The 14,909-nt window shown below is 41.4% G+C and overlaps 1 protein-coding gene across 1 annotated transcript; it reads left to right on the top strand.

Annotated features, from left to right (window-relative positions):
- The first annotated feature begins 839 nt into the window (after nucleotides 1–839).
- LOC120060706 (complement receptor type 2-like) lies at nucleotides 840–9,219 on the top strand. Its single transcript, XM_039010109.1, has 14 exons — nucleotides 840–976; nucleotides 1,125–1,328; nucleotides 1,695–1,791; nucleotides 1,862–1,935; nucleotides 4,163–4,384; nucleotides 4,727–4,906; nucleotides 5,009–5,182; nucleotides 5,371–5,616; nucleotides 5,723–5,908; nucleotides 7,705–7,801; nucleotides 7,924–7,997; nucleotides 8,186–8,365; nucleotides 8,546–8,725; nucleotides 8,824–9,219. The coding sequence occupies exons 1-14, from the start codon at nucleotides 922–924 to the stop codon at nucleotides 8,829–8,831; spliced, it is 1,977 nt and encodes a 658-aa protein (XP_038866037.1). The 5' UTR covers nucleotides 840–921; the 3' UTR covers nucleotides 8,832–9,219.
- Nucleotides 9,220–14,909: the final 5,690 nt, after the last annotated feature.

Genomic DNA, 14,909 nt, shown 5'->3' with positions numbered 1-14,909 from the left:
GATTCAACCATTTTTTGGCCAGTGGTGAAGAAAGTCCACACTTGTCATGGTTGAGTAAAAGTAAAGATACCTTAAAATAAAATTACTCAAGTGAAAGTGAGTCACCCAGTAAAATACTACTTGAGTAAAAGTCTAAAAGTATTTGGTTTTCAAAATACTTGACTATCAAAAGAAAATGTAATTGCTAAAATATACTTAAGTATCAAAAGTAAAAGTATAAATAATTTCAAATTCCTTATATTAAGCAAACCAGACAGCACCATTTTTTACAGATAGCCATGGCCAGCCACACTTCAACACTTAGACATAATTTACAAACGAAGCATTTGTGTTTAATGAGTCCACCAGATCTCTTGATAACTGAATTGCACCATTTTCCTGTCCTGCTAAGTGTTCAAAATGTAATGAGTACTTTTTGGTTGTCAGGGAAAATGTATGGAGTAAAAGTACATTATTTTCTGTAGAAATGTAATGGATTAAACGTAAAAGTTGTCAAATATAAATGGTAACGTACAGATACCACAAAAAATACTTAAGTAGCACTTTAAAGTATTTTAACGTATTTTTTCAAGAATTGAAGTACTTTACACCACTGGTTTTGCCCTGTGGGAAACTTTGACTCACTCCTTCCTGTGTTGGGGTGTTTCTTGAACCACTTATCATACATGATTTCTGAAAATCATGTTTAGATACTTAGACTCACTCCAAAATAGAAGTGAGTCTAAGTATTACCAATGGAAAAACTCAGATTACTTGACGTAAATAAATCTGAATAGCCTAGCTACGTAGGCCTACAAGGCTACTCGTCATTTTACGTCACCTCCCCTCCAACTATAAAATATAACCCAGTCGACATACAATTTTATTAAACTCAATAACGTTTAAACGGGTGAGCATACAGACCCGAACGCACATGAAACGATGAATCTGGTTTATAATGTCGTGTTCTTCTTATCACTTGCCCTACATGCCTCAGGTGAGATTGTTGTATTCATAAAATTAACATTGCACAGTCCACTTTAATACTGACAATGTCATTTGTTGCATTTTTACATATTCATCGGATGAACGCAGTGATTTGAATTGCCACTGTTGCTAATGTGGCTCATTTTGTTTCTAAACAGCTCAAGTTCCATCGAAATGTGGTGCGCCGTCGTCCTATCCACACACGCAATTCGAGGACATATACATGAAACCGAAAAAGGGTATATTCAGCCATAGAGAAAAAGTCCGCTACAGATGCGCCGAGGGCTACATTCAGAACAGTGGCATTCGCTCTATCAAGTGTCAAGATGGAAAATGGACACAGTTAACCATGAAGTGTGAAAGTAAGTAATTGCCTACAGCTAAGCATTTAGATACGTATATATTGTTGTTGTGCATAACACTGGTTCAATGAATGTCATACCATCATATCATTATGGTTACAACTGTCTCTGGGATGAGGTTGTTGTGGCAAGTAGATGTCATTTGACACTTACATTTACTGGGGCCCTCTGGTGGTTGCAAAGAGAACATTTGGGAATAACATTTATATTCAATTCAGTCCTTGAGGACTGCAGTGTGCCTGTCTTAGTGCTGTTTGGCACAAACAGTTCCCTGTGGTTATTATGTTGAATTTGGCACAGTATCTCACCCTGGATTCATTCCCTGACTGCCCTGCTGTTTTCTAATGTGTCCCATCCTCTCTTCAGAGAAGAACTGTGGATCTGCTGGGGAGTTATTCAATGGATACTTTCATTATATGGGGACTTTGTTGGGGGACAAGGCATATGCAGTATGCAATGAGGGGTAAGTGTCTTGAATGTAATGAAATAGGCCTATAGCCTGAGCTTTTTCTTAATCTCTGATATTTGCACAGGTTTAATATGAAGGGGATGGAATACAGAATATGTAAGGACTCAGGCTGGAGTGGAGAGATTCCCACGTGTGAAGGTATGCACCATTGATGATCAATCGTAAAGTAATATGCAGCGATCAGGTCCGTCCCTTTCTAAGTAGGACATATAACATGCATCCTAATCAATTTAGTAGGTTCTGCTGTATGAAATACCAGACTGGCATGCCCTGTACTTGTCTAGTTGATTGTAGGCATGACACACCAAGATCCTGTTATTGAGACTTGACCATGTTGGCCTTGGACATTCAGTCCGTAATTGTCCCATTGTTACAAAAGCATTAGAATATCATGTAAACAAACAAATGTTCCTTTAGGCTACCACAGCATGGGTAATAATGTCCTAGCTAATGTCCCGTAAGGGTGATTCCTCACCAAACTAGAACAAAAAAGACCATGATTTTTTTTCTTTTTTTCCACAAAAGTGAATCCATTGAAGGTTCCTTTGGAGGAAGGATTGTTGACATATTTGCCATTTGTATCTTAAAGCATAATTGACAAATAATCAATTGAAGTTGGACTATTTGTGACATTTTGGCCTAACCATGCCTCATTTAAAGGGGAAATCTTCTGCTACATACATTTTTTTGACTTACAAATTAATTATATGTACCCAGTGATTCTTATAGAATATAACTTTTAAATGCTGCATAGGCTTAGTTCAACTCTCCTGCCCCATCAGAACCCAAAATATAAGCTTGTTTTACTCCAATGTTTGTAAACAAAGTAAATGTAAACAAACACTGTAGCCTTATTACATAGTTAAAACTATATATCTTGGATGGTCAGTCCATGCATCCATAGCACTGTCTATGAATTTGAGAGTGCTTACATTTCTCCAGCCCCACCCTTCAGCTTTTTACCAAAACAGGGGCGGGAAAAACGCTTTGTTATTGCTTCAACTGCTTATTGCCGCTTTAAGACTCCACAATGTTTTATCTGTAGGTGCTACAAAGCAAACAATGGTGTCATATGAATATCTTAATATTGTTGAACATAATATACTCTATGGGCATATCAAAGTTTAAAGTGGGATCTCTGCTACTTTTAGAGTTATGATCAAGGGGCCAGGGTTCTTGTCTAGAAGCACGGTTTCGACTGCTCCTACAGTTTTGCTTCGGTACTGCAGTTTAACTGACACCTGGCCCAGAAAGACAGTTTCTATAGACGGCCACATAGAGAAGTCAGATTTGAAAATTCCTAATAAGACACTTTAGTCATCACCTTTGTGCACAAAACATCCATTTAATTATTCCAATTATTTTCACGTCAGCAGATTAAAAAAAAAATATATATATATTTTTGCATCACTCTTAGATGTTGATATTAACATTTTATATTCATCCAAGGTCTGCTATGTTTTTGGATGATGCGATAATGTCGCCTGTGCTCACTAAGTGCTGGTGCGCATGTGATGTTGGTCTGTATAAACCGGATGCAACCCGGATATAGACGGTTCATGAATTGGAACTTGAGTAGATTTCCTTGAAAAAACAGTTGGAACATCTTGGACGCAGTTTCTAGTTCTTATTATACCTCAGTGGTTATGATGCAATTTGTAAGCATTACCAACATTGTGAATGTGAAATTGGATTCAAAATGGTTGCCCTCTGCTGGTAATTTACAGGATTTGCGTTGATACAAGTAAAACGAGGGCTTCAATTGGTTACATTGCCTAATATGCCAATTTCTCTGTATAAAATGGACATTAACTTTCAAACTAGCAGGGATCCCACTCTGGACCTTTGATATGCCTGTAGAGTATATTATGTTCAACAATATGAAACAAATGTAGCCAAATCAAAAATGGTATATCTTCAATATTTATGTTTATATTTTAAAAAACAAATGAATGCATGGAAATTATTATTGAAATGAAATTACTACTCATATTACAGAACGAACAGTAAAGCTTCATATGACATCAATTTCTAGCCTTCTAGCATTTACAGATGAAACATTATGGAATCTTAAAAGAGGTCTGGGTAAGGCCAAAATCTCACAAATGTTCCAACTTCAATTAGTTATTAGTTATTCAATTAGGCTCCAAAGGACCCTTCTATGGATGACATTTTGTATAAATCGCCCAAATCACAGGCACCCATAATGTTGTTGTGCTTTTTACCAAAGCATGAGGTCATTGTCTCGATGGAGGCATCTGTTTGTCCTCTTATCTCCAAGATGAGGCACATATTTTTTTTGTCATTATAGATACAAGAATGAATGAACAAAACCACAATAACATTTGAAATGTCATCATTCTAGAGGGAGGTGAACCACAAGTTGTTCAAGCAGAAGTGACCTGCCCTGCTCCTTCAGTGGCCAACAGTGTGAAGCTGAGTGAGACTGTCTCAGTGTACAGGGTCAGAGACTCAGTGACCTTGGTCTGCTCTGAGGGTTTCCTCCTGACTGGAGCCCAGCAGCTCACCTGTGGACCAGACGGCCAGTGGCAGCCCGAGCTCCCACTTTGTCTGCCCTCTGTCGGAGGTGAGGTCCATCCTGGTTTGAATAACACATTGACTCAGTAGGGGTGCCCAACATCACTTAAGGGTTCCCAAAGTTGAAATCTTTTCACTTTTTTGGGGTGTCTGGCCCATATTCATTGCTGGGGGAGCCTTGATTTGTTATGGCGGTGCCTAGCTCTTGTAATTCCACCTCCCACTCTATGGAGACATTGCTGTGTCTGTTCTGTTGCATAGTTTTTTGAAACTCTAATTATCATTCTTCAGTGATGATTTGTTAGGAGTGCTCTGTAATGATAGGGCATGGCCGTCTACCACAGAGAGACACCAAACTTCTATGAGCTATTTTCTGCTTCTTTTTTTCTAGAGATCACTTGCAATGCCCCCAAGGCAAAGGGGGAGAGGTTGATCAATGGGTTGAAGCCAGTTTATAGATCTGGAGATTCTTTGTCTTTTTCCTGCAAGGACCTTTATTATTTGGATGGATCAAACACTGTCACATGTGGGGTTAAAGGAAAATGGACTCCTTCTCTTCCACAGTGCACACGTAAGTATCCTGACATGATTAGGACAACTGCTATACAGACTCTGTGTCAAATGTGTTGTAACTGTTTTAACCTGCTTCTATCTTTTTTTTTTACTCATGTAGAGATTAAGTGCCCTATATTAAACATAACAAATGGTAGCCCATCCATCAAGCGTAGAAGACCTGGATCAGATGTAACCATTTCCTGCTCTAAAGGAAACCTGCTAAAAGGTTCTGCCCACATAAAATGTTCAAGATCTGGGGAATGGATGGAGGAGATTCCACAATGTGTGCCAGGTAAAGGATCTCTTGTTTTCAAAGGATTGAATGTACTGTAAGTCTAGTCTCAATGTTGTGCTTTTTACCAAAGTACGAGGTCATTTTTCCTCTTATCTCCAAGATGAGGTACATATTTTTTTTGTCATTATAGATGCAAGAATGAATTAAACAAAACCACAATAACATTTGAAATGTCATCATTCTAGAGGGAGGTGAACCACAAGTTGTTCAAGCAGAAGTGACCTGCCCTGCTCCTTCAGTGGCCAACAGTGTGAAGCTGAGTGAGACTGTCTCAGTGTACAGGGTCAGAGACTCAGTGACCTTGGTCTGCTCTGAGGGCTTCCTCCTGACTGGAGCCCAGCAGCTCACCTGTGGACCAGACGGCCAGTGGCAGCCCGAGCTCCCACTTTGTCTGCCCTTTAAGGATATAATTGAAAGCCCCAAGCCTGATGGTAAACACAACACCAGCCAATATCTGTCACTTGAAATATATAATACATGTTATGATGCATTGGTTTTATACCAGATGTGATTTCTATCTATCTCCGTTTCCTGTAGGCAGATGTGGAGTGCCACCGTACCTCTCCAATGCACACCTTTCTGACTGCTGTAGAGCACAGGCAGATTTTGGTCCTGGTCACCAGGTCAGGTACAGTTGTGCCTTGGGATACATGAGAGTAAGAGGCACTTACTATAGTACCTGCGTCAGTGGGAGGTGGACGCCAGTAACTCTGAGATGTGAACGTAAGAAACCATATGAAATGATGTGCCAGAATAGATGAAAGTACAGTACCAATCAAAAGTTTGGACACACCTACTCATTCAAGGGTTTTTGTTTATTTTTACTATTTTCTACATTGTAGAATAATAATGAAGACATCAAAACTATGAAATAACACACATGGAATCATGTAGTAACCAAAAAAAGTGTTAAACAAATCAAAATATATTTGAGGTTCTTCAAAGTAGCCACCCTTTGCATTGATGACAGATTTGCACACTCTTGGCATTCTCTCAACCAGCTTCATGTGGTAGTCATCTGGAATGCATTTCAATTAACAGTTCATTTGTGGAATTGATTTCCTTCTTAATGTGTTTGAGCCAATCAGTTGTGTTGTGACAAGGTAGGGGTGGTTTACAGAAGATAGACCTTTTTGCTAAAATACCAAGTCCATATTATGGCAAGAACGGCTCAAATAAGCAAAGAGAAACGACAGTCCATCATTACTTTACAGTCAATACGGAACATTTCAAGCACTTTGAAAGTTTCTTCAAGTGCAGTTGCAAAAACCATCAAGCGCTATGATGAAACTGTCTCTCATGAGGACCGCCACAGGAAAGGAAGACCCAGAGTTACCTCTGCTGCAGAGGATAAGTTCATTAGAGTTACCAGCCCAAATAAATGCTTCACAGAGTTCAAGTAACTGACACATCTCAACATCAACTGTTTAGAGGAGACTGTGTGAATCAGGCCTTCATGTTCGAGATGCTGCAAAGAAACCACTACTAAAGAACACCAATAAGAAGAAGAGACTTGCTTGGGCCAAGAAACACGAGCAATGGACATTAGACCGGTGGAAATCTGTCCTTTGGTCTGATGAGTCCAACTGTGAGATTTTTGGTTCCAACCGCCGTGTCTTTGTGAGACGCAGAGTAGGTGATCGGATTATCTCTGCATGTGTGGTTCCCACCGTGAAGCCTGGAGGAGGAGGAGGTGTGATGGTGTGGGGGGGATTTGCTGGTGACAAAGTCAGTGATTTATTTAGAATTCAAGGCACACTTAACCAACATGGCTACCACAGCATTCTGCAGCGATAATCCATCCCATCTGGTTTGGGCTTAGTGGGACTATCATTTGTTTTTCAACAGGACAGTGACGCAACACAAATCCAGGCTGTGTAAGGGCTATTTGACCAAGAAGCAGAGTGACAGAGTGCTGCATCAGATGACCTGGCCTCCACAATCACCCGACCTCAACCCAATTGATATGGTTTGGGATGATTTGGACCGCAGAGTGAAGGAAAAGCAGCCAACAAGTGCTCAGAATATGTGGGAACTCATTCAAGACTGTTAAAAAGCATACCAGGTGAAGCTGTTTGAGAGAATGCCAAGAGTGTGCAAAGCTGTCATTAAGGCAAAGGGTGGCTACTAATATATTTAGATTTGTTTAACACTTTTTTGGTTACTACATGATTACATATGTGCTATTTCATAGTTTTGATGTCTTCACTATTATTCTACAAATGTAGAAAATAGTAAAAAAAATAATAATAATTTGAATGAGTAGGTGTCCAAACTTTAGACTGGTACTGTATATGTACAGTTAGTTACTCTACATATACTTTTCATATACTCTGGCACATCATTAATACTTCTTCCTCCTATGTACTACAGTATGTAAAGAACATTCTTCTCTTGTTTAAGCATTAGGTGGCAGCAGAGCCATAGATGGTCTAGAATATGTCACTCTGTGGTAGTTAATGTTTGTGTGTTTTGTGCCTTCTGAAAAATGTAATTTAATGACATTTTCTTGTCCGAAGGCAAATCATGTGGATCAGCTGGAGAGATGTCTTTTGGTCATTTCGTCTATACCGGTGCAGAGTTTGGAGATACAGCCACAGGGGTTTGTAATGAAGGGTAAGTTCTATTCTGCTAGTATGTCTTTTTGCTCTTAAGGCTACTCTCATAATTGTTGCAGTGTACAAATAAAATTATGCGTTGTCATATTAAATCACTTTTTGTACCCATTATTACACCAGGTATCAGCTGGTTGGACAGAATGTAAGAAATTGCATGAATGATGGCTGGGATGGGCGTGTTCCTGTCTGTGAAGGTGTCACATTTATTTTTTAGATGGTCTACTGCACCACACAGTATTACACCTGGGTCATAGGTCAATTGCTTTAGGTAACTTTGCTTTAGTTTAGAACATCCCTGAACTTCAGTTCTGTCACCATAATCAAAAAAAAAAAAAGGTAATCTAAATCATGTAAATGTACATTGTGTGTGTGTGACTTTCAGCTGTACAGTGTGCTAAACTTCCTGAGGTGGTAAATGGAGAGATAAATGGCCATTTGGAACCACCTTACGTTTACAGCACTGTGATTGGCTATCGATGTCGCGTAGGGAAACTGATTGGAACGAGTGAGCTCTACTGTACCAAAGATGGGACATGGAGTGCGCCACCTCCAGAGTGCAAAGGTTCCATTTCCTGTTCAACTCTATAGCTGCACTATTTTTGCTATGTTTTTGTTCCCTTTAGCAAACTAGGAACATCCCTTAAGTGTTGAGAACTTGGCCCTGAGAGTAATATTAAGGAACCAACCCCTTTAAAACCAATAGAATAAAAGCTTATGTTGACTCTTTAATCTCTGTTCACAGACATTAAATGTCCCTATCCCAGAGTACAATATGCCCAAAGGACAAGAGGAATTAGAATTCCACTTGAGTTGGGCGACTCTGTGACATTTGTCTGCTTCAGGGGCATGGTGATGAATGGACCAGGCACCGTCACATGCAGCCTGGACGGGACATGGACTCCTGCCCTTCCCACATGTCAATGTGAGTAAATCTGAAGGGTCTATTTACTGACAATATAACACTTTGTAGGCTGAAACATAACTGGAGTGCATTGTATAAAATTGTCCCTTTTTTTACAGATCGGTAGTACTGAAGGTCTAATACCATTGATCATTATACTGAATGTCGCCAACTCAACCATTTTACCATAACTTTTAACATAATAATCAAACTCAATACATTTTATTATAATAAATTAATATCCTAATGACTGTTGTCTTTAAAAAACCCTTCTGTCTTCTGGAATCATGTTATCGTGAATTTACAGCACTTTTGGTACATATACCCCTATTTTAGGGGACCAAAAGTTTTGGGGAAAATTCACTTGTGTATTAAAGTACTCAAAGTTAAGTATTTGGTCCCATATTCATAGCACACAATGACTGCATCAAACGTGTGACTCTACAAATGTGTTAGATGCATTTGCTGTTTGTTTCCGATTTATTTTGTTAACAATAAAAATGTTTGGTAAATTCTGCATTGTCATTTTGGAGTCACTTGTAAGAATATAATATGTTTCTAAACACTTCTACAGATGCAAAAATATCCGTGTCATAGTGTTCTGCGTAGCTTAGTTGGTAGAGCATGGCGGTTGCAATGCCAGGGCTGTGGGTTCAATTTCCACAACCGGTATGAAAACATTTTTTTAAATAAATGTATTCACCCACTACTGTAAGTTGCTCTGGATAAGAGCGTCTGCTAAATGACAAAAAAAATGTATCATACCAAATATATAAATATTCTAATCTCCACTGTTATTGTAATGGTGAGAAGGTAGCATGTCTTGGGGGTATGATATTTGTGCATCTAATTTAATCACTAAACGGTTCAACCAATATGGATGACAATACCCTCAAATTAATTTAACTTTAACATAGTCATTGTATCATTTCAAATCCAAAGTGCTGGGGTACAGAGCCAAAACAATTGTAAAAAATGTCACTGTCACTACTTTTGGAGCTCACTGTATATGTACAGTACCAGTCAAAAGTTTGGACACCTACTCATTCAAGGTTTTTTTTTAATTTATTTTGACTATTTTCTACATTGTAGAATAGTGAAGACATCAAAACTATGAAATAACATGGAATCATGTAGTAACCAAAAAAGTGTTAAACAAATCTAAATATATTTTAGATTCTTCAAAGTAGTCACACTTTGCCTTGACAGCTTTGCACACTCTTGGCATTCTCTCAACCAGCTTCACCTGGAATGCTTGTCCAACAGTCTTGACGGAGTTCCCACATATGCTGAGCACTTGTTAGCTGCTTCAATGTAAAATAGTAAAAATAAATAAAGAAAAACTGAATGAGTAGGTGTTCCCACATATGCTGAGCACTTGTTGGCTGGTACAATGTAGAAAATAGTAAAAATAAAGAAAAACCCTTGAATGAGTAGGTGTGTCCAAACGTTTGACGGGTACTGTATATAATGGTGTGTAAGACAGTATTAAATCAAATTTTATTTGTCACATGTCGAATACAACAGGTGTAGACCTTAGCGTGAAATGCATACTGATGGTATGGACAGTATATGAATAGAAAAAGTGTGTACAGCAGTAGTTACAGTGCATTTGGAAAGTTTTCAGACCCCTTCCCCTTTTCCACATTTTGTTACGTTACAGCCTTATTCCAAAACTGATTAAATTAATTGTTTTCCTCATCAATCTACACACAATTCCCCATATTGACAAAGTGAAAACAGTTTTAGTGATTCTTTTTTTGCAAATGTATAAGAAACAGAAATACCTTATTTACGTTAGTATTCAGACCCTTTGCTATGAGACTCGAAATTGAGCTCAGGTGAATCCTGATATGAAATGGCAGCAGTTTTACGGGCGCCCAACCAATTGTGCATTATTTTGTAACTTATTTTGTACATAATGTTTCTGCAACCGTATCTTACGGCACAAAAGAGCTTCTGGATATCAGGACAGCGATCACTCACCTCGGATTAGACAAAGATTTTTTCTTCAACAAGCAGGACGCACAGGACATCCTCCAAACACCCGACAAGACCAACATCCCAGTTATTGGCAAGAGGAAGAGATGCAGGTACAGAGGACACAGAGCGGGGTGCCTCGTAAGGATCCGCAGAAGGCGAGTGGGAAAGCTGCCATTACTGTCAATATTACTCGCCAACGTGCAATCATTGGACAATAAACTAGATGAGGTACGATCACGAATATCCTACCAACGGGACATCAAAAACTGTAATATCTTATGTTTCACGGAATCGTGGCTGAATGATAACATGGATATTCAGCTAGCGGGATATACGCTGCACCGGCAAGATAGAACAGCACACTCCGGTAAGACGGGGGGGGGGGTGTCTGCATATTTGTAAACAACAGTTGATGCACGAAATCTAAGGAAGTCTCTAGATTTTGCTCGCCTGAAGTAGAATATCTTGTGAGAAAATCAGACCACACTATTTGCCTAGAGAGTTTTCAGCTATACTTTTCGTGGCTGTTTATTTACCACCACAGACGGATGCTGGCACTAAGACTGCACTCAGTCAGCTGTATAAGGAAATAACCAAACAGGGCAGCGCTCCTGGTGGCCGGAGACTTTAATGCAGGGAAACTTAAATCAGTTCTACCAACATGTTAAATGTGCAACCAGAGGGAAAAAAATTCTAGATAACCTGTACTCCACACACAGAGACGCGTACAAAGCTCTCTCTCGCCCTCCATTTGGTAAATCCGACCACAATTCTATCCTCCTGATTCCTGCTTACAAGCAAAAATTAAAGCAGGAAGCACCAGTGACTCAGTCTATAAAAAAGTGGTCAGATGAAGCAGATGCTAAACTAAAGGACTGTTTTGCTATCACAGACTGGAACATGTTCCGGGATTCTTCCGATGCCATTGAGGAGTACACATCAGTCACTGGCTTTATCAATAAGTGCATCGAGGACGTGGTCCCCACAGTGAATGTACGTACATACCCCAACCAGAAGCCATGGATTACAGGCAACATTCGTACTGAGCTAAAGGGTAGAGATGCCGCTTTCAAGAAGCGGGACTCTAACCCGGAAGCTTATGAGAAATCCTGCTATGCCCTCTGACGAACCATCAAACAGGCAAAGCGTCAATACAGGGCTAAGATTGAATCGTACTACACCAGCTCTGACGCTCATCTTGTGTGACAGGGCTTGCAAACTATTACAGAGTACAAAGGGAAGCACAGCCGCGAGCTGCCCATTGACACGAGCCTACCAGACGAACTAAATCAGTTCTATGCCCGCTTCGAGGCAAGCAACACAGGCATGCATGAGAGCATCAGCTGTTCCGCTCTCCGTAGCCGACGTGAGTAAGACCTTTAAACAGGTCAACATTCACAAGGCTGCGGGGCCAGACGGATTACCAGGACGTGTGCTCCGGGCATGTGCTGACCAACTGGCAGGTGTCTTCACTGACATTTTCAACATGTCCCTGATTGAGTCTGTAATACCAACATGTTTCAAGCAGACCACCATAGTCCCTGTGCCCAAGGACACGAAGGCAACCTGCCTAAATGACTACAGACCCGTAGCACTCACGTCCGCAGCCATGAAGTGCTTTGAAAACCTGGTAATGGCTCACATCAACACCATTATCCCAGAAACCCTAGACCCACTCCAATTTGCATACCGCCCAAACAGATCCACAGATGATGCAATCTCTATTGCACTCCACACTGCCCTTTCCCACCTGGACAAAAGGAACACCTACGTGAGAATGCTATTCATTGACTACAGCTCATAGTTCAACACCATAGTACCCTCAAAGCTCATCACTAAGCTAAGGAGACTGGGACTAAACACCTCCCTCTGCAACTGGATCCTGGACTTCCTGACGGGCCGCCCCCAGGTGGTGAGGGTAGGTAGCAACACATCTGCCTTGCTGATCCTCAACACTGGAGCCCCTCAGGGGTGCGTGTTCAGTCCCCTCCTGTACCCCCTGTTCACCCACGACTGCATGGCCAGGCACACCTCCAACACCATCATTAAGTTTGCACATGACACAACAGTGGTAGGCCTGATCACCGACAACGACGAGATAGCCTATAGGGAGGAGGTCAGAGACCTGGCCGGGTGGTGCCAGAATAACAACCTATCCCTCAACGTAACCAAGACTAAGGAGATGATTGTGGACTGCAGGAAAAGGAGGAACGAGCACGCCCCCATTCTCTTCGACGGGGTTGTAGTGGAGCAGGTTGAGAGCTTCAAGTTCCTTGGTCCACATCAATAACAAACTAGAATGGTCCAAACACACCAAGACAGTCGTGAAGAGGACACGAGAAAGCCTCAGGAAACTAAAAAGATTTGGCATGGGTCCTGAGATCATCAAAAGGTTCTACAGCTGCAACATCGAGAGCATCCTGACTGGTTGCATCACTGCCTGTTACGGCAATTGCTCGGCCTCCAACTGCAAGTCACCACAGAGGGTAGTGCGTACGGCCCAGTACATCATTGGGGCTAAGCTGCCTGCCATCCAGGACCTCTATACCAGGCGGTGTCAGAGGAAGGCCCTAAAAATTGTCAAAGACCCCAGCTACCGAAGTCATAGACTGTTCTCTCTACTACCGCATGGCAAGCGGTACCGGAGTGCCAAGTCTAGGACAAAAAGGCTTCTCAACAGTTTTTACCCCAAAGCCATAAGACTCCTGAACAGGTAATGAAATACTACCTGGACTATTTGCACTGTGTGCCCCCCCAACCCCTATTTTACGCTGCTGCTACTCTCTGTGTATCATATATGCATAGTCACTTTAAGTATACATTCATGTACATACTACCTCAATTGGCCCGACCAACCAGTGCCCCCGCACAGTGGCTAACCGGAATATCTGCATTGTGTCCCGCCACCCACCACCCGCCAACCCCTCTTTTACGCTGCTGCTACTCTCTGTTTATCATATATGCATAGTCACTTTAACCATATCTACATGTACATACTACCTCAATCAGCCCGACTAACCGGTGCCTGTATATAGCCTCGCAACTGTTATAGCCTCGCTACTGTTATTTTCCATTGTCTTTTTACTGTTGTTTTTATTCCTTTACTTACCTATTGTTCACCTAATACCTTTTTCGCACTGTTGGTGTAAGTAAGCATTTAACTGTAAGGTCTACAGTGAATACACCTGTTGTATTCGGCGCACGTGACAAATAAACGTTGATTTGATTTGATGCCATTGATTATCATTGACATGTTTCTACAACTTGATTGGAGTCCACCTGTGGTAAATTCAATTGATTGTAAATTATTTGTAAAGGCACACACCTGTCTATATAAGGTCCCACAGATGACAGTGCATGTCAGAGCAAAAACCAAGCCATGAGGTCGAAGGAATTGGCCGTAGAGCTCCGAAACAGGATTGTGGTGAGGCAGAGATCTGGGGAAGGGTACCAAAACATTTCTGCAGCTTTGAAGGTCCCCAAGAACACAGTGGCCTCCATCATCCTTAAATGGAAGAAGTTTGTAACCACCAAGACTCTTCCTAGAGCTGGCCGCCCGGCCAAACTGAGCAATCGAGGGAGAAAGGCCTTGGTCAGGGAGGTGAACAAGAACCCGATGGTCACTCTGAGAGAGCTCCAGAGTTCCTCTGTGGAGATGGGAGATCCGTCCAGAAGGATAACCAGACAGAAGCCATTCCTCAGGTAAAGGCACATGACAGCCCGCTTGGAGTTTGCCAAAAGGTACCTGAAGGACCCAAATACCATGAGGAACAAGATTCTCTGGTCTGATGAAACCAAGATGGAACTCTTTGGCCTGAATGCCAAGCGTCACGTCTGGAGGAAACCTGGCACCATTCCTACGGTGAAGCATGGGGGTGGCAGCATCATGCTGTGGGGATGTTTTTCAGCGGTAGGGACTGTGAGACTAGTCAGTATCGAGGGAAAGATGAACGGAGCAAAGTACAGAGAGATCCTTGATGAAAACCTGCTCCAGAGCGCACAGGACCTCACACTGGGGCGAAGGTTCACCTTCCAACAGGACAATGACCCTAAGCACACAGCCAAGACAATGCATGAGTGGCTTCGTGACAAGTCTTTGAATGTCCTTGAGTGGCCCAGCCAGAGCCCAGACTTGAACCCGATCGAACATCTCTGAAGAGACCTGAAAATAGCTTTGCAGCGACGCTCCCCATCCAACCTGACAGAGCTTGAGAGAATCTGC

The sequence above is a fragment of the Salvelinus namaycush genome, chromosome 16 (assembly GCF_016432855.1).
Source record: "Salvelinus namaycush isolate Seneca chromosome 16, SaNama_1.0, whole genome shotgun sequence".
In the NCBI taxonomy this organism is placed as follows: domain Eukaryota; kingdom Metazoa; phylum Chordata; class Actinopteri; order Salmoniformes; family Salmonidae; genus Salvelinus; species Salvelinus namaycush.
Note: the sequence above shows the minus strand (reverse complement) of the source record. Positions and strands in the feature narration are given on the sequence as shown.